This window comes from Arvicola amphibius, chromosome 1, assembly GCF_903992535.2.
Source record: "Arvicola amphibius chromosome 1, mArvAmp1.2, whole genome shotgun sequence".
NCBI classification, from domain to species: domain Eukaryota; kingdom Metazoa; phylum Chordata; class Mammalia; order Rodentia; family Cricetidae; genus Arvicola; species Arvicola amphibius.
This window is the reverse complement of record NC_052047.1, coordinates 151916563-151940469: the sequence shown is the minus strand read 5'-3', so window position 1 is coordinate 151940469 and position 23907 is coordinate 151916563. Positions and strand designations below refer to the sequence as shown.

General features: G+C 44.9%; 3 protein-coding genes across 3 annotated transcripts in view; 2 read left to right on the top strand and 1 right to left on the bottom strand.

The window, feature by feature from the left end:
• The first annotated feature begins 311 nt into the window (after positions 1 to 311).
• On the top strand, positions 312 to 1229 carry Gng3 (G protein subunit gamma 3). Its single transcript, XM_038313560.1, is given in 4 exon segments — positions 312 to 385; positions 735 to 836; positions 1101 to 1183; positions 1186 to 1229. Coding segments are annotated over 3 exon segments (228 nt in total). The 5' UTR covers positions 312 to 385; position 735.
• A 4293-nt stretch (positions 1230 to 5522) lies between these two features.
• Positions 5523 to 22158, bottom strand: Hnrnpul2 (heterogeneous nuclear ribonucleoprotein U like 2). The gene is given in 19 exon segments (XM_038323017.1): positions 5523 to 8229; positions 8363 to 8407; positions 8410 to 8450; positions 8453 to 8471; positions 8736 to 8813; positions 10083 to 10244; positions 10246 to 10277; positions 10280 to 10294; positions 14578 to 14746; positions 15477 to 15605; positions 15985 to 16107; positions 16291 to 16554; positions 16947 to 17059; positions 17155 to 17245; positions 17633 to 17665; positions 17667 to 17776; positions 18228 to 18304; positions 18600 to 18735; positions 20928 to 22158. Coding segments are annotated over 19 exon segments (2436 nt in total). The 5' UTR covers positions 21475 to 22158; the 3' UTR covers positions 5523 to 7977.
• The window catches only part of Ttc9c (tetratricopeptide repeat domain 9C), a 13251-nt gene continuing 11318 nt past the window's right edge, over positions 21975 to 23907 (top strand). The window contains exon 1 of the mRNA XM_038323005.1: positions 21975 to 23329. Coding sequence (XP_038178933.1) covers positions 23092 to 23329 — 238 coding nt within the window. The 5' untranslated portion in view covers positions 21975 to 23091. The remainder of the gene's footprint in view (positions 23330 to 23907) is intronic.

The following is a 23907-nucleotide window of genomic DNA, read 5'->3' as shown; positions in this document are numbered from 1 at the left end:
ACTTCTCCAATGGGCAGGGGCAAGTGGTTGAGACGGATGAACTAGTGAGGGTGTGTACAGGGGATACAAGCAGCAGTCAGATCCCCCCACTGGCTAGGGCAGTTGGTACGCTCCAGAATCTGAGCAGCTCCTTCTAGCATCCTTCAATCCTTCAGGTACCAGCCATTCTGGACAGTGCTTGAGCTGCAGAACCTGAGACCACCCCCCTCCAAGGACCTTCCAGTCTGAGCATCTAGTGACCTCTTCTGATATTAGCTGTCACTGCTACAGTTATTTTTACTGCAAGTTCCTGCAGGTGGTGAGGGCACCTATCTGAATCAGAGCTTCGGTGCCCTCCTCCCCACGACACTACATCCCAGGCTGCTGCCACTGCCTGTCATTTCAGGTGAGTAGAGAGCAGCCTGTTTCTCTTCTCAGTAGGGGCTTAAGGGGACAGGTGGCCGAAGTGATTTCATCAGGGTGGGGCTCGTTCTGACTGATGCTTTCATTGCTGCTAATGTATTGGCTCAAAGACTGAAAATCCTTAAAACATTTGTATAGTTTGGTGACGAGGACCCAAGGATTTAGAGAGCACCTTTTCTCCATTCTCCCCACTGAGAAAAAGGAGATGGGATTGCCACTGGAGAGTGGAGATAATTATGGGTACAAAACTACTGGCCCAACCCCGGCCCTGCGGTTGGTGAAGAGCTGAGTGTTGTTAGCTGAGAGTACTGAGTTGTCCGTCTTCCCTCCAGGATGAAAGGGGAGACCCCTGTGAACAGCACTATGAGTATTGGCCAAGCACGCAAGATGGTGGAACAGCTTAAGATTGAGGCCAGTTTGTGCCGAATAAAGGTGGGTGCGACCCTGGCTCCCATTAGTTCTTCAGGCCTCAGCTGTAGGTTTTATAACCCTTGAAAAAAGATGCTTCTTTTCTTGACACCCTGAGGTCAGAGGCTGAGTACTGAGCATTGTCAGTATAGCTATTCCAAGAGGACTGTGGGGATGGGGGATAGGACTGTCTCAAGGGCATTAGAAACTAAAAGATAGCTATTCGGCGAAGGGAGCTGCGGCCCTTCAGGAATTCTGGCTAATGTTTCCCCTCGTGGCTGTGCCCCAGGGTCCAAGGCGGCAGCAGACCTGATGACCTTACTGTGATTGCCCACGCTTGTTGAGGATCCCCTCATCACTCCTGTGCCCACTTCGGAAACCCATTCCGGGAGAAGAAGTTCTTCTGCTGCCTCCTCTGAGAGTCTGTCCCTCTGAACTCAGTCTCCCCTACAGATACCCGCACCTTAGATCGGATATTGTAGCAGCCCGTTCTCTACCCATACCTATCATGAGATTCGCTGAAGCACAGGCCCTCCTTACCCATGTCTACCCCATCTCCTCACCCTTTGAGGCCAACTGCAAACACCTTTTACTCCATCCAGAGGGACCCCGCTAAACTGCCAGAATCCTGCTGATTCCCTCTGTGATACCGTTCAGGCAATGGAGAGGGGGAATGCCCGGGTGCTTGTTCTCAGCTCTCACCTGGAGCTATTGGAAAGGTAAAGACATTTGAAGAATAAAGTCCATCCAGAGCCTCAGAGGGCAGCGCCTGTGTTAGCGTTCTTGGGAAAGAGGATCCTTAGTCGATACACTTGCCATATCCAGGGAACAGGGCCAGTCGAGCCAGTTAGACATAGTAAGGGCTGGAGATCGCGGGTGAGGCGCGCGAGCGCCCCCAGTGGGGGGTTGTTCAAAAGAGCGCCCACAAGCCGCGGAGCGTTCACGGGCTCGCCACGACAGCAGTGAGAACTACGTAGACCGAGTAGGGTGGTTTTCCGCGGGCACAGAGACAGGATCCGGGTGGAGGTGCACTGAGGGACGGAGAGGCGACTCGGGGGGGTCTCGGCGCCCGGGATGGCAGCACCGCAGCCGCTGTCCAAGATGGCGGCTGCCTGTGCGAACCGCACGGAGGCGAGCGTCAAGCTGCCGTACAGCACTGCTCTTGAAATGGCGGCCCCCAGCGTTCCCAATATGGAACGATCCCTTACGAAAGCTTCTGGTCTTAAAATGGCTGCCCCTGCCCTCTCGAAGTCAGAGCCGGGCACTGTGTCCCATAGAATCTGGAACTCGACATCTTCTGGAGAGCTCGAGCCCCAGGGGCACTAAAGAAGTCATGGGTACTCTAGTTCACTAGGATTTGGGCTCAAAAAGCACAGTGTGGATTTTGCAAGAGAATTTTTACATCTTTCCAAGTAGAGGTTCTCTTTGAGGGATTATTTGTAATAATACAAATGTGACACAGTCCATCTTGAAGCATGGTTCCTTGGTCTCTCTGGGAGGTAAATAAACAATCAGTTCCAGTTTGTTTTCTTGTCTTTTTTAGTTTTTCGAGACAGGGCTCCTCTGTGTTGCCCTGGCTGTCCTGGAACTCACTCTGCCTCCCAGTGCCAAGATTATAAAAGACGTGCAGAGCCACCACCTGGCCCAGTTTTATTGTTTTCTTGTTGAACTGGAGCTTTTTATTTTCTCCTCAGAATGACGCAAGAATATCTATTAAAAAAAAAAAAAAAAGTACAAGCCAGGCGGTGGGAGGCATGCCTTTTCTCAGCACTGAGGCCATCAGATCTCTGAGTTCTAGGCCAGCCTGATCTATAGAGTTCCCAGACAGCCATAGTTGTTGACACAGAGAAACCCCTGTCTGGAAGAACCAGAAAGGCCCAAAACAAAACAAAAACAAGAAACAAAGGCCAACAACAAAAAAGAAAGAACACAGAGCCTGGCATGGTATGCTACCTTATATCCTGGCTAGAGATCACACATACCTGGAGTGCCTAGCAAGTTTAGGAGACCGCAGAGTACCTTCCAGAAGGTGTTTTTGTTTGAAGAGTTCCTCTGACCTGCATTCACAAGAGTATGCCTGTACACATCACCACACTTTCAGTGCTGAAGTTTAATTTTCAGTATTTTAGTATCTTTATTTCTTGATACCTGTGGTAACTATCCAAGAAGGATCCCTTGTTATAATCCCTGCTTGCTCACAATACCCAGTATGCAATGGGTGCTTAATACCTTTCCTACTGTATCAGTGTTGGGCAAGTACCAGGGTAGTAAGAAAATCTTATCAGCTCTGATGTGGCAGATGTAACCCTGCATTAGGATAACTGTCACACCCACCTTAACCCACTAAAAAACCCAGGTTACTCTCCTCAACCCAATTTGATACCTGGTCATATGGGTGAATAGCTGGTTGAGGAGAGAAAACCAGGTTAGCAGCCCTACAAACAAGGTGTGAACTATACCCATTAAAATAATTAGAGTGGGGCTAGAAGAGATGGTTCAGTGGTTATAAGCAGCTGTTCTTGCAGAGAACTTAGGTTCAGTTCTCAGCACCCACGATTTACAACTGAATTTCAGTTCGAGAGGATCCAACTGTCTTCTTGCTCTGCACGCACCAGGCACACACACATATGTGCAGGCAAAACATGCATAAGCATAAATCTTTTTGTAAAAAGCTGAGGGGTGGACCATTACTGACTTTTTGAGACAGGGTATTACTTGTGATCATCTTGCCTCCAACTCCCCAGTGCCAAGATTACACACATACCAATATACCCAGCTGTTCTTGTTTTTTGAAATAGTACTGCTCTGTAATCCAGGCTGATCTGGTATATACTGGCTTTGAGTTCACTGCAATCCTCCTGCCTTGGCCTATCTAGCGTTAGGACAAATGGCAAGTGCTATCACGCCCAGCCATGCTCTAATTATAAGCAGCTCTAACATTAAGTTAAAAATGCCCCAACAATGGGTGCTAAGATGATGGTTCAGTGCTGTGGAATAATGCTTTTGTACATTGTGAAGATTTGTCACTGTGATTGGTTTAATAAAAAAGCTGACTGACCAACAGCTGAACAGGACAAAGATAGGCAGGAAAGCCAAACTGAGAACTTTAGGAAGGGCAGAGTCTGTAGTCACAAGCCAGATGCAGAGATGAACATGACATGCTAATAAGGGTACCACTACATGGCAGAGCATAAATAAGGAATATGTGTTAACTTAAAATGTAAGAGCTAGTTAGTAATAAGCCTGAGCTTTTGGCAGAGCATTTATAATTAATATAAGCCTCGATGTGTTTGAGCTGTTGCAGGACAGAAAAATTCCACCTACAGTTCAGTGGGTAGAAGTACCTGCCATTAAGTCTGATGGCCTAAGTTCAATCCTTGGGACCTACATGGTAGAACAGAGAACTCCCCCAAATCATCTTGATCTTCACAGGTTAAAAAAAAAAAAATCAAAAATCCTAGTGAGCTTGGTGTGGTAGCAGCCTAGGCTATAGGAAATATACCCTTTTAAAAGACCGAAAGAAAATAAAAAGGTTCCAGTGACCCACATGAGATAATGGGTTTGATTGCTGCTGCCAGCAGCAGCATATAACACTAAGCCCTGTTTGTTCAGTACATTGCAATGTTGTTGCAATGTTTTTTATAACTTCCATTCTTCAAATGCATAGGGAAAATGAAGATTTTTCTTCTTAGGTAATAATTATTTGTGCATAAACTTAATGGTTTTCATAAATGGAACCGTTCATTTAACCTCAAATAGACAATTGCTTTTTCTACTCTAACGGCTCCAGATGTTAGTATAAGAGGGATAGAGATGGCTCAGTGGTTACAAGTACTTGCTCACTTGCTGCTCTTGCAGAGGACCAGGATTCAGTCCCAGAATCCCCATGGCAGCTAGACCCATGGGTTAATGCCAGTTCCAGAGGCTCCAATGCCCTCTAATAGCCTCCAAAGGCATTGCACACATGTGGTGGGTGGACTTAGATGCAGGCAAAACACTCATACACATAAAATTTCAAATAATAATGTTTCTCTAAGCAAACACTAGGTAGACAAATCCATTCATAGATGGTTCCCATTATAGAAAAGAGCACAGCAGTCATGCAAAGAAGCTATCCTTGGTTGTATTGAGTACAACTTGGTAACTAAGCATGAAAATGAAGGGACTGGTGAGATGGCTTGGCACTTCATCTGAGTTTGATCCTTGAAACCTGTATAAAGGTAGGATAAAGACTTCACAAAGTTGTCCTCTGACCTCCACATGACCTCCCCTCCCCACCTACATGAACACTTGATTTCCTGTGAACTTATGTGCATACACCAAAATTTAAAATAGGTGAATAAGCTGGGGGTGATGACAAACAAGTACAAACAAAGCGTTTCGGGATTTAAGGCAGGATGATCAAGAGTTCCAGTCAATAGCCGGGCGGTGGTGGCGCACGCCTTTAATCCCAGCACTCGAGAGGCAGAGGCAGGCGGATCTCTGTGAGTTCGAGACCAGCTTGGTCTACAAGAGCTAGTTCCAGGACAGGCTCCAAAGCTACAGAGAAACCCTGTCTCGAAAAAACCAAAAAAAAAAAAAAAAAAAAAAAAAAGAGTTCCAGTCAAGCCTGGGCTACAATAAGATTCTGTCTCAAAATAAACATTAAAAAAATACATTATTAAACACCCCCATGATCACTCCAGTCAGTGCAGCCACAGGAGATAGGAAAATTCAATCCAAATGGTCATTTATTCTAAAACTGGAACTACTGTGCCTACATTTGTTGCCAGAATGATATAATGAGAACAGGGGAAGAGTTTACAGATGTAAACAATGACACAGTTACATTTTTTTAAAATGGTAAAACCCTTTTTTTCTTTTTTTTACTGGCCACTTCCAAGAACGCTTTACAGGTTGTGCAAAAACATTTACAGGCTCCATGTGGTGTTTGTTTTTCTCACAAGCTTTTCCATCTACAACTACAACAGAAGTCTGATAAAAAACACTAAACAAGTCTTCTAAGGGAAACAAAGCCAGGGTTCTCTCCTGTTAACATAATGCACCCCCCCCACCCACCATAACATTTCTTTTCATAATAAAAACACGAGACAGAAAAAAAATGCAGACATTCACTTTGATGCAAGAGACCTCCTGGACAGACCCAACAAGGATGTGGCAGCTTTATTCTCCATTCAGTTAGAAAAACAGCTTTTTAAAAAGAAGACTTTTTTATTATCAAATAATAAGTATACTTTCTAACCCGCTGCTCCAAACTTCAGTGTTAAGTTTATGCCCCCATCTGTGGGTCCAACCATCCACAATCCATGTCACAGACTACTATAAAAGTGTTATTTGTTGGAGGACTGAACATCTCAAGGGTCAGCTTCTGCCTCTGGAAACTAAGTTTTCTTTCATAACATAATCTTTTCCTAAGGGGATTTCTTTGGGCTCCAGTTTATACCTTTTTGCCCTGACATTATAAACAAAGCTTTCTCAAATTCCTTAATGATGCCAGTGAGTTACAAAGATACATGCAGTCATTCCGCCCACTGTAACACACAAATCCATTTGTGGCACCATAAGGGACAGGTGTGATAGAAAAGACACAACATGAGCAAGCTATCTCCGTCCAGGTCTGCAATGACCTTTGGAAAGAGGTCCTTGAATAGAAGGTTGAGTCCTAACAGACCAGAGAGTCAGAATAAGGGTCTGAACACCCAGAGAAGAACTGCACAGCAAAGACATCAGGACAGGGAAGATCCAAATCTCAGCACAAGTTAAAACAAGAGAACTAAATGCTCAGGTGAGGAAGTGGATGTGAAATATGTTCTAGTAGTAACAGCCAGAGGTTTCTCTCACCAGGAAGTACTGTAGGATGCTGTTTGCTGAGTAAGCTTTAGCTAAGCAAGATGATTTAAATTGAAGCTCAATATTAAAAGAGCGATTGCCATATCCTGCCCACATTCTTGAAACCCAGCAACCTGTAGTTGTTCTGTCAAAACTGGGAGGGGTGTTGGTTAAAAGTTACAAATTTAATGATCCCAAATGAAGTCCTCTCGATGAAAGGCCTCTCTGGGGCTCACAAGGAAACACCCCAGAAGGAATCCTGTTTCAGTAAGTTGGGAAAAGGTGCTCCCCTGCATGTACCCACACACACATTCACACAGTCTTCCCAAGTTTCTGCAGCCCTACTGAGCTGCCCCCCCTTTTCTACTCACTCTCATCTGTGTATCAAAACAAAAACAAAAACAAAAACAAAAACAGCAGCAGGGCAGCATCCCCCACTGTATAAAATATTTGCTATTCTCAGCACCTGGGCCTGACAGCCCACACCACAGATTTACCTATATACATATTCTGACGCAGTGAACATCATCTTGCTGCGTTTCTGTGAGCGGAAACCCTGAGAATCATTCCTTCCCTCATACTAAAAAGAGGCAGGCAATCTTACCAAATGATTCTAGAGATCTCTTGCCTCTATCAACTGAGAAGACAAAGAGTCTAGGGCCTGGCAAATCACCGTCTTTAGACTGAGGGCTATGTTCCCACTCTCCTCCAGACTTTATGGGAATTCATTGCATAAAACATGGATGGGGAAAAACTATTCTGATCTGTAGTCCCCAACAGTCCCCATGGCCTGGGAATCCTATAATAGAACCAACCCAACTATTAGTCTCTGTGCCTTAGGCAGACAGCACAAAGGTACAACAAAGTGGACAGTGGGACATTTGGGGCCTCCCAGCCTAACAGATCAGATATCCCAAGAGGGAAAGGTTTGGTAACGAAAATACAAACGGTTAACTGGTGCAAGTGACTGATAAGAGCCAATCATTTATTTTCATTGCCCTGGTCACAGGTGCTCCCCCTCTGCCCCTAATCCTGCCTCCTCTGTCCCTACTACCTGCCTGCTATGCAGAGTTCCCTCATGGTGTTCCCTTCTCCCCACACCACTCTCCCTGGCTGGGCTAACCATTCCAGTTGCCTTAGAGGTGCTGGAGGGGTGTCCGCTTTAGTTCTTTTCCTATCCAGCTGCAGGGTACAGAACAGGCAGGCCCTAAGTGCTGCTGTTCTGTGCAAATGTTTTTTGATTACAAATAACCTAACTAGGTTTGAAATGTTTTATAGAATAAGACAATATTCTTTTCAACAACTTTAAAAAAAAAAAATGTACAGTTTTGTTTTGCTTCACTTCCCCCTCTCCCACCCCTGCTTGCATACCCTCCCCCCCAACCACCCCTCCCCGGGCAGCTCAGCCCACCCGACAGCCCCTGTTTTCCTTGGTTGTGTTTTGGGGGATGCTTGGCATCCCAGAGCCTCAGCTTCATGGCTGGACAGGTGAAAAGCAGCAGGGGCTTGGCACCGATACCCTTGGTAACCGTAGTAGTTCCTGTAGTATCGGTCTCTGTCCTGTTGATGGTGGTAGTAGTAATTCTGCCACTAGAAGGAGAGGGGAAAACCCCATCACTTTAGAGCCAGAGCCTGGCTGAGGAGATGAAAGGGCATGATATTCATACCAGCTGGTCCTTTCCCCCTTCAACCCTCAATACTATGCAAGATAATACTCACATAAATCCCGGTTGTATTGTCTGTAATAGTCTCTGTATCTGTTGGTACTCCATAATCTTGTCTGTAGAATCGATCATAGTCACCCCTGTACGATCATAGAAATTACGGTAGCCCTGAGGAAGGAGGAAAGAAGAGTGGGTGGTGATATATGGGTCTCCAGAAGCACAACCCACAGTTACCCATTATTGAACAAGACATTATTTCAATCTTGATACTATAAGCGGGTAAGTTTTTCCCCAGGTTAAATTCTTCCAGATGAACATATTAAGTGGGCAAAACCCTAAAGACCTAAGAAAACAAGCCCAAACCCCTCTGCCTCCCCAAGTCAATAGGAATGGCTTCACAGCCCAGAGGGAGGAGCATAAGGAGAGCTGCACTCACCCCTCTGTTCCAGACTGCCCCCAGTACTGCTGCCCGTAGGCCCGGTTGTCGTAGCCTCGGCGCTGCCCCGCCCACTGGAAGAGAAATGGAGAGGGCGCTCAGACATGCTGGCAATGGGGATCTTGGCTCCACATCTGAGTGGAAATCAAAAGTTGGAGCCCAAGGCAATTCTATGGGAGGAAAGAGGCTTGCCTCTGGCCAGGCTCACACAAATGTTAGTAAAAGCACCAGCCAGGATCTTTTTTTAAAAGAGTCTGAGAGGGGAGGGCAGGAAGAATAGACACAAGATAACAAGCCACCCTGCTTTTGAAGCTCCCCAAACCTACAAAATATTTTAGATGACAAAATGATACATGGCAGAGTTACAGGCAATGAATAAAAACTGTCATTCACCAATCAGATTCTCAGCCCAAAAAGGGATCTGAGGTATCTTGTAACCTATACCCTTCACTTACTGCACACAAAGAAAACAAAATCTAGCCGGGCAGTGGTGGGTGCACACCTTTTAAATCCCAGCACTCAGGAGGCAGAGGCAGGCGGGTTCTCTGTGAGTTCAAGGCCAGCCTGGTCTACAAGAGCAAGTTTCCAGGACAGGCTCCAAAGCTACAGAAAACCCTGTCTCAAAAAACCTATCCCCCTACCAAAACAATCTACACAATACTCAAGGCTAGGAACGGTTGTTATTCCTGGTGTCTGAGAAAATATTTAACACTAACTACCTGTTGATTTACATATATTGTACACTCATAGCACACTTTTTTTTTTTTTGCCCTTGGGTTTTTTTTCCCAGACAAGCATTTCTCTGTAGCTTTGAAGCATACCCTAGTACTTGTAGACCAGGCTGGCCTCAAAACTCAAAGAGATCCTTCTGTCTCTGCCTTCTGAGTGCGGGATTAAAGGCATGCACCAGTCACCGCCTGGCTTAAATACGCCCTGGGGATTTAGCTGGCAAACTAGACATTCAGAGGAAGGAAATTAATTCCACTAATAACTAACTTGCTTTGTAATGCTTTAAAAGGATGGAAGAATGAATTCACTTTTGTCGGTGCAATTGGGTTGATTTCATAAACCACCAAGAAATCTTAAGGGGAGAACTGGCGTTCACTGCACACATCCTAAGACTGCAGTGAAGTCCTGGAACCCACTAGCTCACACAGAAGTTACACAGATGATGAAGCACAGGACTGTGTTTCAAGGAAACATATTTTTTGCCCCACAGTAACTCCTTTCTGGCTGAAGGATTATGGGGGAATGCATAGGAAAGCAAGTGCTAAAGACACAAGAAGAAATAAGCTTCTTTAGGAAAGTTGCTCATTGTGGGTGGCCATGTCTCCAGGACTCACCCCATAGCCTTGGCCTCTGCTTCGGTTCTGCCGGGTTCTCTTGTTGCGGTTGGTTCCTGCGGTTTGTGTCCGCTTCTCAGAGGGGGGGCAGCAGCTTGCCTTGCTTCTCCCTTCCTTGTATTTAGTAACAATGGGTTGGGCTTCTTCTTTTTCCAGCTCCCCAATATGTCACCTCATCCATATAATCGCATTTCCAGGCAGAGAGAAGTTGGCTATAAGAAAAGAGAGAAGCTTGTGGGCCTAGAAAGTATAGACAAGGTAAGAATGCATGAAAATCTATTACAGAAAGTATACTTTAGTTTTTTTGTGGCTTTGGGGATCAAATCCAGGGCTTTGCAAATGTTAATCAAGTGTTTCTCTCACTGAGCTATATCAAGGGTTTTTATTTTGATTGCTTTGTTTTTCCCATTTTGGAGACTTTCTCTGTCCCACCAGCCAGCCCCCAAATCACACATGGAGACTTATTACTAATTATGAAACTTTGGCTGATAGCTTAGGCTTGTTTTTTAGCTAGCACTTTAACTTAAATTACTCCATTTCTATCAATGATCTAGGTGCTGCCCCATGCTTGTTTTATTTACCTCATCTACATACTGTCTATACTGCTTTTCCTCCTTCTGTGTCTCTTCAGACCTCACATTTCCACAGGATCCAAATTAACTTCTACATAGCCTCGGGGTATCTATCAGATATCTGGTGGTTGTTCTCATATGATAACTGGATAAATTAAGGCTAGTTTTTTTAATACCTTAGGCTGCTCCTCTTCAATTCATAATGCAATGGTATGGTAGGTTTCTGCTTTAGTTCTAATAGCCCAGGCTAACCTCAAGCACCCTAGCCTTGTGAGTGCTGGAATTACAGTTGAAGTCAACACTCAGGTTTGTTATTTATTGAGGCAGGAGCTCTCTACATAGCCCTGGTTGTCCTGGAACTCACTATGTAGGCCAGGACTGGCTTTGAACTTGGAGATCTACCTGTCTCTGATGGGACCTATGCCCAGTTTTGCTGTTAATAGTATATGTCTAAGCAAGTATGTTGTTAGTGTAAGAAGGCTAGTGTAGGATGTCAGGTATTCTCTACCACACTTTACTCCTTTGTAGACACGGTCCCTCTCAAAATCTAGAGACTCACCATCCTGTTGCCACCCTGCTCAGTGGTGAGATTCAGGAGTATATAGGGTACCTGACTTGTTATGTGGATGCTGGGATCAAAACTTGAGGCTTCATGCTATGCAGCTAAGTCTTTAAGAGCTGCGCCATCTAGCTCTTGTTGGTTTTTTACATATAGGGTCTCATGTATCCCAGGCTGGTCTGAATCTTCCTGCCTCTTGGCTTCTGAAAACTGGGATTACAATTATAGTTGTTACTACTGCACTTAGCTTCTCTTTTTATTTTACTTTTTTCTCCTTTGAGATTGTTTTGTTATAAAACTCAGACTGGAATTCAGCTTGCTATACAGTCTGTGCCAGTTTCAAACTGAATATCTTGCCTTACTCTGTCCCAAGTTGGTAGACTATAGGTCTGAACATGACAGCAAGCGAAGCCTAATACTTTCAAAGTTTAACTTAGTAACGCACTAAAATGTACTAGGCTCATACCAACTCATCCTTAGATAATCAAACTAACTTCTTTTTTGAGACATGGTCTCATATAGCACAGGCAGACCTGGAACTCCCTTAATATAGTTTGAGGATGAGCCTTGATTTTCTTGCTTCCAATCTCTTTTTTTGGGGGGAAGGGCCCTCAAGATAGGGTTTCTCTGTATAACAGCCCTAGTTGCCCTGGAACTAGCTCTGTAGACCAGGCTGGCCTTGAACTCACAGAGATCTACCTGACTCTGCCTCTGGAGTGCTCGAATTTAAAGGTGTGCACCACCCACCATCTGGCTGCTTCCAATCTCTTAAAATCTGAGATTAGAGTCAAGTGCCACCATGGCTTTCTTCTTTTTAAAGATGGTGTCTGTCTATATATTCTAGAATGACCTAGAACTCAAAGCAATCTTCTGCCTTAGTCTTCTGAGTGCAAGACTTGTGGTACCATGCCTAAGGCAAATCTTTCCCTAAATTCTTTTTTTTAATTATTTATTTATTATGTATACAACATTATGCCTCGATGTATGCTCGCACGCCAGAGGAGGGTGCCAGATCTCATTACAGATGGTTGTGAGCCACCATGTGGTTGCTGGGAATTGAACTCAGGACCTCTGGAAGAGCTCCCAATGCTCTTAACCTCTGAGCCATCTCTCCAGCCCCCCTAAATTCTTTAGTATATGAAGACAAAGGGCTTTATGCCAGATAGGTTTACAAATTCTTAAGTGATCCAAAACAAATCAGTGAACTATCAAGACAGAAGGAACACAGGCTAACCCTGTAATTGAACATATTTCAGTGTTGCTTAGATTAAAAACTATGTCTCAGGAACTGGAAAGCTAACCCAGTCGTTAAAAGCATCTCACTGCCCTTTGCAGAGGTCCTGGATTCAGTTCCCAGCACCCACATAGGTGCTCACAACTGTCTTGTCTCTAACTGTAGTTCAGTTTTGACCTCCAAGGGCATCATTCATAGGCAAAACAAAAACATTCACAGAAATGAAACAAATAAACCTAAAAAAAAAAAAAAAAAAAAAAAAAAAAGAACTTAAGAACTTGGTCTCATTATGTAGCCTACCTAGTCTGTAATTTGTTTAGACCAGTCTGGTCACAATTTCAGAGACCCACCTGTCTCTGATCTGTTGGGATTAAAGGCATGTACCACCATATCTGGTCAAGAAGTAACATTTTCAGAACTTCAAGATGGGACTGAGGGTACAGGTGAGGGGCACTGCACTTGCCTAACACGTACAAAGGCCCTGGGTTTCAATTCCCAGTAAACCCTAACACATACACACACATGCACACTCACATGTGCAGGCTAAAAGCATCATATCTAACAACACACACACACTGACAGCAAGGCCTGTCACTGAACAGTTAGTTATACATGACACATCTATCATTCTATGGACATCAAGTTCATAGACTGTGTCCCAGTGAGTTTTATTTCAATTATGATTCTCAGATGAATCCAGTTATCCCTATTTTATAAAACAGCAATCAATTCCTCCAAGTGCCTGAGTATTTGCTATGGGCTCGCATAATTAATTCTGTATAAATTCAGACACTCCAGCCCACAGATGTGAAAAGCGATTCCCACAGCCAGGGATTATGAGAGTTTCCAGAGCCAGCAGCTGAGGGGTGAGTGGGAAGCCATGAGTGAAAGGAAACATGATGAAGAATATGATCCGAGGGAACACCATGAAGCAAACCAATAATCATAGCTAACACTGCCTTGAGTGGACGGTATACTTAGGCAAATAACATCAAAAAATAAGCAAAAAGGAACACAAAGCATAAAACTATTATTGTAACAGAAATCAATATATGGTAAAGAGACAATTTTCTACAATGACTGTATTTTCATTTGAACGTTAACATCATTCTTGCCATTTTATGGAATATAAATATTAATTTAAAATTGTATTTATTACTGTAAAGTTTCATTTCATATGCTGATATTTTCCTACGACTAGGGAAATGATGGACAAACAGTATACACTATAAATAATTATTTAATTAATACTTATTAATAGGTAATTGACTCAATCTCCTTCCTTCACATCTAAGTATCTTGTTTGGATTTAAACATCTTATTTCTCGTACTTCTTTTTTATTTTATTTGGTTTTTCAAAACAGGGTTTCTCTGTGTAACAGTCCTAGCTGTCCTGGAGCTAGTTCTTTTTTTTTTTTTTTTTTGCTTTTCGAGACAGGGTTTCTCTGCAGCTTTTTTTTTAGAGCCTGTCCTGGAACTAGCTCTTGTAGACCAGGCTGGTCTCGAACTCACAGAGATCCGCCTGCCTCTGCCTCCCGAGTGCTGGGATTAAAGGCGTGCGCCACCACCGCCCGGCTGGAGCTAGTTCTTGTTGACCAGGCTGGCCTCAAACTCAAAGAGATCCGCCTGCCTCTGCCTCTGGAGTGCTGGGTCTAGGCGTGGCACCACTACTGCCCAGCTCGTCCTTCCATTTGAGACAGCATCATTAGCTCAGACTAGCCTCCAACTTCTTATCCTCCCTGCTTTCAATTTCCAGATGCTGAGATTATAAGCAAGCACCACCCTGCTTTTTTCCTCCCAACCAAGACAAGGTCCTGTTATGTAATCCAGGCTAGTCTAATTCATGATTCTTCCTTTCCTGACCATCTCAAGTGCTGGGATTACAAACATGTGCTACCTACTATGCCCAGACATTACCCTTTTGTATTTTAGCCACGAGTCAAGGGGTCTACTGTTTCTCCATCTACTCTACCCATTAGTTTATATCTACAAGTGGCTTGCCTCCATTAATTGTTTTTTAAATTTATACTTTAGATGTAGAGATTTAGATGTAGTCTTGCTACTACGAGGTTCCAGTGGGGTTGTACTAACCAGGAACAAGATTCTCTAATCTTTGCAATTTTAGCCCACCTTTCATCTCCAGCATTATAGACTCAGGCACATCATCTCCCTCCACTTCTTTTCTCAACTCCAGCCTCTTCTTCCAATCTTCCTCATTAGGGACAACCACCACCACCTTCCTGGAGAAGGTCTTGAACAGCAATAACTTCCTTCGTTGGCCAGAGTTGTACACATTACACTAGCAATGGGAGTAATAACATGTTTTAAGAACAAAAGTCACCACTCAACTTACAAAAGAAACGATCTATAGCTGAAGCATCAGATTAGAAGTCAACACACAATTTTAATAATCACTATTATTACTATTGTTTGTAGTAATCTGGATCAAACCTAGGGCTTTGTACATGCTAGAAAACTGCTCCATCACTGTGCTATAACCCCAGTCTCCTTTGACTTTTCTTTTTCTTAGACAGGGCTTCTTTGTGTTATCCTAGCTGTCCTGGAACTAGCTCTGTAGATCAGGCTGGTCTTGAACCATAGAGATCTGCCTGACTGTGCCTCCTGAGTACTGGGATTAAATGCATGTACCACCACCACCTGGCTTGTCCTTTGATTTTTATGAGACTCTACTTGATAAATATTTCACACATCAGGAAAACTGAAGTTAGAGAGGTGAAAGACTTGTTCAAGATCACAAATGTAAGTAGGTCATGATATTGACTAAATAAAAGAAATAAATAAATGAACCCAAATCTCCTTCTATTCCTCTATCATCTAGCTCATACTCTCAGGATAACAGTTTGATGAGTTCAAGTACATTATGTAACTCAGAGCAGACAGACCTGAGTCTATTTCTTAATTCTTAATTCAGTCCTACGTGTGTATCCCAGTTTCACTCTTTTAAAAAGCTGCAAAATTTTATCTCTGGACCTCCTTTAAATACAGGTTCCTCTTGAATGTTTGAATACCTGATCAAGAATGAAGTTCCTCTTTGATCGGGAAGCAATCTGGACTAGCTTACTAAGGCACTGGGAAGCTTGCTGAACTAAGAGGTCTCGGCTCTTGGGGTCCATTTCTGGCTCCTCCAGCCCCTTCATCTGATGAGTGCAAGAAGACAGGGGGAGATAAGGGGTTACACAGCAAGTTCAAGATCCCCAAAGTCACCTGCTTTAAATGCTACATGGATAAGACCAACTCATCCCACTGCTAATTTCCTACAGTAATTACTCCCATTCTTAACCCGTATATACTCCAAACTGCACATTTTCAGAGACTTGACAATCCAGCAGGTATGGAGCATATTTTATTTTAACAGATGACAAAAAGTTACATTTTTACATGTGTAGCCCTTGTTCTCACACACTTCAAAGACACCCTCCATCCCTGACTGAGGACAGATTATCAAAGATTCCCAGAGTCTCCAGAGCAAACATCATTGCTGATTAACCATCCCTCCCCCACCTTTCAGCAACTGACCCTCATTTGACTGAGCACAGTCTCAGCTCCCAGGACATTGTATCTTTTCTCGGGGTTTTCTTTTGCATACTTTAGTGCCCACTTGGTCTTCCCAGATCCAGGGAGTCCTACCATCAGAATCACCTGCAAATAAAAGGAAAATAGGAATGTAATAAAAATGAGTCATTTTAAAAAATCCAACTTTCTTTAGAAAATATTCTTATATTTTCTCTATCCAAGTTTGACAGTAATTTCAGAATACACCTGAAAGGACACAGCCTTCACTATTCTAAAACACGAGGCCCATACTTCTGCAATTTGGCATACCTCACACTCCTCTATGGGTCTTAGGAGAACTGCAATCCGTACACGCTCCCTCAACAGGCACAGCATGGATGAACACAACTCTTCTGGTGGTGGGAAAAACGGCTCTTCCTTCTGACCGAAGTTTAATTCTATGACACAATTTTTGCAAAGGACATGGGGTAGAAGGGCTCGATCTGCTAGAGATTCCTTGCTAATCCGGAATGCCACACCCAGGTCTTCTCCATTCTTGGAAAAGGAAAGCTCTACTTCTTCAGTCTCAAAATTCTACAGGGACAAAAGCACAAGAGCACTTACAGGTTGACAAGTTTTAAGGACAATGAAGTCTTACAGCTTACTTTTTGTTTTTTTAGTTGGGAGGATGGAGAGATGGGTCAGTGGGTAAAGGCACATGTTACCATGTATGATGACATGACTTTGGTCCTTAGAACCCATATGGTAGGAGAAAACTGTCCTCTGACTTTCACATATACACTTGGATATGCCCCCCCCAATACATGTAGAAATAAGCAAATAAATACTGGGGTTACTGGACAGCTCACATAACCAAGCAATGCATAGAATGTATAAAAGCCAGTAGTTGGTAGGAAGCACAGCTGAATCCTCTCAGCTCTTTATCTACTCTTTGCTATAAATCCACAATTTACAGGAACACTTACAGCAAAACAGCCAATGACATCGTTCTCCCCAAAAGTCTGGCCAAATTCCTCAAACTGCCCATTCTCTGCCTTGAGTCCTCTTCCATCAAAACCATAAGAGAATTCATCTTCACCTAGGATAGTCAACAATCAATTATCTATCTGTAAAGTTCCCACAGAGTGAGCAATATGGTAACAAACACAGCAAGAAGTTAAAAAATAACATTACCAAGCTGTGGACAGGAAAAATCAACAGACCACCCAACTCTGAGTAGAGAAACTTCTGTGCAACCTTCTTTCATTGGGAGATTCTGTGTTACCTGGTCAAGTCAGAAAAGGAATTCTTAGGTACTTTGACCATTGCAGGTACAAAGTCTGAGTTACAAAGATAAGATTTGTATACAAACTGAAAAGAAAAAAAAAAAAGATCACAGCTCAATATCAGAAAAACAACTTTTACTAAACCAAAGACCAAATTTGTAGGTCTGAGTATATAGCTCAGAAATAAAGCACCTGATATGTACATGGCCCTTAATTCAATCCCCAACATATAAAACAAACAAGAAAACAAAACAAAGTCATAAGGATCAATTTTGTTGCTCAGAGTTAAGGCATGCTAAGTCAGGTGCCTTCTCTGCACTAATAAAGTACTGGCTAGGCGTCCAACACACAGCTGAAATTAATAACTGACTTGAAAGAGCCCTTACCTTGGCCTCGAAGCATACTCTTCCCTTTGTTACTTCCATAAAGTACTCCTTGACCCCCAGACCAAAGGGTAGGGAATTTTTCTGAGAAAAGTGGCTGCCCTCCATATCGGTCTTTGCTTATTTGAAAATGGAGATCCGAGGTATCTGTTAAGAAAGAAAGATACAGGGCTGGAGAGATGGCTCAGAGGTTGAAAGCACTAGCTGTTTGTTCAGAGGTCCTGAGTTCAATTCCCAGCATATGGCCATCTATAATGAGATCTGAATCCCTCTCCTGGTGTGCAAGCAGAACACTGTGTACACAGTAAATAAATCTAAATAAAAGAAACATAGCACGAAAGATATGCCCGGTTTACTACAACACTCAACACTTGACAAGCGCTGAGAGCACCATTATGCCCAATTATCATGAATGGATACAAAAACTGTCCAAATACTCGCCATCAAGTTTTACTCTCAAAAGTCAGTTCTAGATCATGCCAGAGACTAAGGCAGGAGGACCACAAGTTGGAAAATAGCCTGGGATAAATAGCAAGGCCCTAGTCTCAAAAAAAAAAAAAAAAAAAAAAAAAACCAAAGCAATTCGCTTTATACATACATGTGTCCAGGTTCACAAGAGTCTGATCCTCCTCTTCATCTTTTGCCTCTTCTTCTGGAGGTGGTGGAGACTTTGAGCTACAGGTAGGAGAAGAGAGCAAATGCAATATAACCAAAGCTACTTTCTTTGAGGTATTTGTGTGGCATTGTCCATTTTAAAGTATCAGTGAATTATCAAATTCCAGCAGACAGCTTCTTTCAGTCAATGAGAAAATGAAATAGGAGCTTTCATCATAGATTTATTTACTCTAAAACTTATGCCTATAAAGATCTATTCCATTTTTCAATCCACCCCTCCTTCCAGACTGTCCAATCAACGCCAGGAATACCAAAAGTAGAGCAGACATTCCCATCAAGGGAGTGTTTCCCTCACCGGCTGTGGTAAGCCTCCTCTCGGAATTCATAGTAAGCTCGGCCATGTTCATCCTTCTCATCCCGCTGTCTCTTTACCCCCCGCCGCTCACCATCTGAGCCTGCTGGTTTTGACTTTTCACTATCCTGGTCATCTCCTACAAAAGGGAGGGAAAGAAAATCAGCAGTTTTTATACTGGAGCATAGAATAAGCTCAGAACTAAGAGAATCTGAGTTAACCAATATGGGAAACTGGGGGTATCTGTGTAAAAGTGTTCCTATTATATCCATGTTTTATTTCCAGTATCTTTTTATTGGTTAAGATGGGGAGGGCGCGCTGTGAGCTAAATACAGTCAAGAAATAGAAAAAGCTGGGCAATTTTTCCATTTTAAATGTATCTACTTCATTCAAGCCAACATGACAGATCTCCCCACTAATAGGATAGAAAAATATCCCCGAAGTTGTTTAAAAACCTTCACAGGTGAATTTCAGTTCTCATCAGATTTGAATTTACAGCAAGTACTTAATAACTATTTTCTAACATTTTTTCAGCAGGTACATGGCACAGAAACCTTACAATTTCTTTAAGAGACTGAATTTTTTGCCGTAAAATGCATAACCACACTATGGCAGCTGTGTTTTTTAACAGGAATTTGAACTGAAAGTTACCAGAGCAAATCATTAAGTCACACGTGAACCATAAATAACACCACATCTTTACGGCATGGAATTTGGGGCAGGAAGGTGGTGGTGTACATTTAGCGACATTCTTTTTGTTGTTGTTTTCTAGACAAGGTCACACTATGTAGCTCTGGCTGTCTTAGAACTCACAATGTAGCCGGGAGGTGGTGGCCTATGCCTTTAATTCCAGCACTCGGGAGGCAGAGGTAGGCGGATCTCTACTTAAACCAGGCCAGCCTGGTCTACAAGAGCTAGCTCCAGCTCTAAATAAATAAATAAATAAATAAATAAATAAATAAATAAATGAAAACACTACAGATAAACCCTGTCTCAAAAAACCAAAACCAAAACAAACCAAAACCAAAAAAACCACCTCACAGAGATCTGCCTACCTCCGCCTCCCAAGTGCTGAGACTGAAGGTGTGACAGACACTAAGCCTGGCAACACCACTCTTTACAAGGAGTACACATGGAGTTTTTCCCACTTAGGTTTTCATGTTTTGAAGGCTGAATAGTCTTTGACAATTCCTCTAAAGTACTCTCTTACCCGTCAATATCTTTTATCTGCTATTTGGAATACAAACAAGTCAAGGGTTATATAATAGAAATTTTGTTCCGGAACATTAGACACAAGACCCCCCCCCCCCAAAAAAACTATACTCTGTATACTGTCATTGAAAAAATAGATTCCAAGTACAGGACAATAACAGCCTTAAAAAAAAACAGTACAAAAACAAACAAACAAAAAAACCTCAGGCAATCCAATTGAAAGTAAGACTGGGAAGCAGCTCTCCCTCCTGACAGACACTATGGATGAGCTCTAACCATGCCAGCATTTCAAAAGAAAGGAGAAAGGTCATTAACTCCTGGGGAAAAGTCGCTACACATAATTGTACCACAAGGTTACTCAACTTACCCACTAGAACCCTTCAACATTCCACCTCAGGAAGTTAAGGACCTTACAGGCCCCAGTGCGGAAGGCTAAGTCTATAAATGTGCTCATTTACCGACTCGGAAGGAGAATTAAAATATATCGACAATAGGGACAAGGGAAAAAGCTCCTTTCAAGCAACTAACATGCTACTAAAAGTTACCAGCCTAAGGCTTTTTCTCTTAGCTAGTTAATGATTAAACCCAACCGCTCGCACGAGACACTGTCTCCCACCGCTGAAGCAGGAAGGAGCAAGGTTAGCTATCAGAGGCTGTGAGGCGTGTGCTCTAGCATGGCTTTGACAGAGCAACATTTCGCAGACGGCTCACTGGGGAACGTTTTTAGGGGAAGAAACTGACTGTCAGCTAGGCCGAAGGGCTGAGCTTCTAACGGTTACCTGTAGTCCGCCAATTTCCCAGCATATTTTCCGCTAAAGGCTGATCCACAGGTAGCTCGAAAGCGGTGCACACACACGCACACACACGAACACCATACCACACACTTCCATCCACTAACACTGAGGAATCACGTTAGACAGGAACCGTGGAGCCACAACGCACCCAAACTCCCCAAAAGATGGGCAAGGGATGAAAACCAAGCTCCCTGGAGAATCCCATCACACAGCCACACTTTCGGGCAAGTGGAAACAAGGAATGAGATCGCGCGCTGCGGGGTGGGGTGCTGGATCGGGGACGCACCCGGCAGGTTGGAGCCTGGCTCTGCAGCAAGTTCCTCACCTTGTTCCTCTGTGGCCTTGTCACCCGGTGCCTCGGATCCCGGCGTCTCATCCCCGCTCCGTTCCTCCGGCCCGTCTTCCTCCCCCTTGCCGGTCTCATGCTCTTCACCACCGTTTACCCCACCTGACCCGGCCGTGGCCTCCGCCGGTGTGTCGGAGGATTCGGGTTCGGCCTCCATGGCTGACGCCTCCGGGGGCTCCGGAGGAGGCTGCGCGGCCTGGCCCAAAGATTGAGCAGGAGGTGGCTCCTCGTCTTCGTCCTCAAGCAGCGCCTCCTCGTCCTCCTCCTCCTCCTCCTCCTCCTCCTCTTCGTCGTCGTCCTCCTCGTCCCCGCCCGGGCCTCCGCCCGACGCGGCCACAGGCCGAGGCTCCGCCTTGCAGGCCCCGCCGGGCCCGGCGCCGCCAACGCCGGCCTCGTCCTCCAGCATCTCAGCATCCAGCGCCTCCTGAAGCCGCTGCGCCAGATCCATCTTGAGGCCGCGCGAATCCAGGCCCCGCCGCTGCAGCTCCGACCGCAGCTCGGTCACTTTCAGCCGCTTCACCTCCATCGCCGCCGCCGCCTCCTCCGCCTCCCGCCGCCTCCTCCCCTGCGAACTGTCGACCGAGCCCGACCGCGCAGGCGCCGCCGCCGCCCGCCTCCACCTCCCGCGCCAGTACTGAGCCCGCGCTAGTAAGCGCACGCAGGCAGCGGCAGAGGCCGCGCTCTTCCCGCGGCGTGTTTGTGTCGCCTTCTTCTGCCCTGCCCCTTTCGGCTCACAGAGTCCAAAACAAGGCGGCAAGGAGCAGCCTCCTGGATACTCGGCTCTCGACCGCGGGCGAGTGCGCGCCGAGGACGACGGAGTTCCCTCACTTCTCCTCCCTCCCCCTCAGAGATCCGGGCCAATCAGCGGAGGCGCCCTAACTGCGCAGCCGCAAGGGGGCCTGCGCCGGCAAGGCTGGCTGCGGCTCAAGTGCCTCGCAGCCCGGAAGCGGGAGTGCGCCTCTCTTTCCGTACTTCAGTTGGAGGCTCTGCGCAGTCGCACCAGAGCCCCGCCCACCCTGTAAATACTCTTACTTCCTGATCGCTCCCAATTGCCGAGGCACCCTAGGTCTAGCTTGATGTCCTCGCCTCCTATTCCTTCACCGCCTCTTCTGAGAGAGATAAACGAAGACAAGCCGGAGGGCTTGCGGGTGCACAGCAGCTGTTTTTGTGGCTCGTAAGCAAAGGGCTTTCCTGTACCAAGGAAGAACAAGCAATGCCCGTGCCTTTTCTCTGGGCTTAAACTTCTACCCGGCAACAGATGCGCCAACCCCGCCTTCCGCCTCTCTGGTTGGCCAGCTTGAATCGTAGTTTGTTGCTCTGATTGGTCGTCTGATATCGTGCGGCTTTTTTTCCTATTGGAGAAGTGGCCGAGAATTTTTTTTTTTTTCCGGGTTGGTCCGCTGGGGAGGCGGGGTCATTTCTGCGGGATTACTTTTCTGGACTCATTTCTGATTGGGTGATGTGACGCAATGCGCGCGCCCCGTTAGATGCCAAACTGCTAGCAGGCCGGGTCTTTTCCTGTCCAAGAGCCGGCCCTTAAACTGAATCGCTGGAGGAGACTTTCGGGCTTGGGCCACTGCAGTAGTGCGGTTGTGGGCTTGCCAGTGCACACGGCCTCTTCTGCCTCGCCAGCGGAACAGGGGCTCAGGCCTCATTCACTTCGCTCCTTCAGTTAACAGCAGAAACATCGACAAATGCTTGTTGAATAAAGAGAAATAAAGAGCTTGGGAAGGAGTGAAACCTTTTTGACCTGTTTCAGTTGTTCCCGCCTACTCCATCTTCTTCCAGGTCAGGGGGTGTGCCTCAGAGAAAGAAGGAAAAGAATTTTGCGGGCTGTCACACACTTCGGATATTTACCTGGGCCCTTTAATCTTCCTAGAGTCTATACTCACGCCAGGAGCTCTTCTTTTGGAAATCATCATTTGGCCTATAGCTTCACTACCTCCACATTATTCCTTTTTTTGCGGAACCTGTGGAAACTGAAAAGAGGAGGACCAATAGGACAGTAGTCCTATCAAACATCAAAGCTCAAATCCTGAAGGAGAGTAATTTTCTGCTCCTTTGTAGTAGACTTCCCAAGGCAATAATTTTGATCCCAACACCACAGCCTCAGTCGATCCTTCATTTAACAATTCTAACAGACATGGAGAAGCGCCTGCAGGAGGCTCAGCTATTCAAGGAGGAAGGGAACCAACGCTACCGGGAAGGGAAGTACCGAGATGCTGTGAGTAGGTACCACCGAGCTCTTCTTCAGCTGCGGGGCTTGGATCCAAGTCTGCCTTCCCCAATACCCAGTCTAGGACCTGAGGGCCCAGCTCTCACGCCGGAGCAAGAAAACATACTGCACACTACTCAGACAGACTGCTACAACAACCTAGCTGGTAAGAGCAGGGCTGGAGGGTGGGTAGAACATCAAGACTTGACCATCCAGCAAAGCAGAGGCTGCGCATGCCTTTAATCTACTCGGGAGGCAGAGGCAGGTGGATCACTAAGTTTGAGGCCAGAGTGGTCTACAGACTGAGTTCCAGGATAGGCAGAGCTACACAGAGAAACCCTGTATCAAAAAACAAAGCGAAACAAACAAAAAAGAGACTATCAAACCCCGTGAACACTGAAAAAAAAAATACGTTCTTCTTCGCTGTCATCTGGTTATTTGGCCATGAATTGAAACCTGTTTCCAATCAGTAGAACTCTTAAGCAGGCAGGATTTTTACAAACTCTCCAGATGTTTGTAAAAATACAACCTTTAGGCCCTAACTCCAGAATCTTTGATCTAGTAGATCTAGGGTGGGACCGCCAATTGATTTATCTGGAGAAATGTTGCTAACTTTAGAACATTTTGCCTTCTGTACAGAAAAAGTGTTTTTGTCTAAAGGAAATTTAACATTTGGAAAACACATTCCTTGCTCTAGATAGTGTAGATCAATTGTGCTTGATTGTATAATTTTTTGTAGAAATC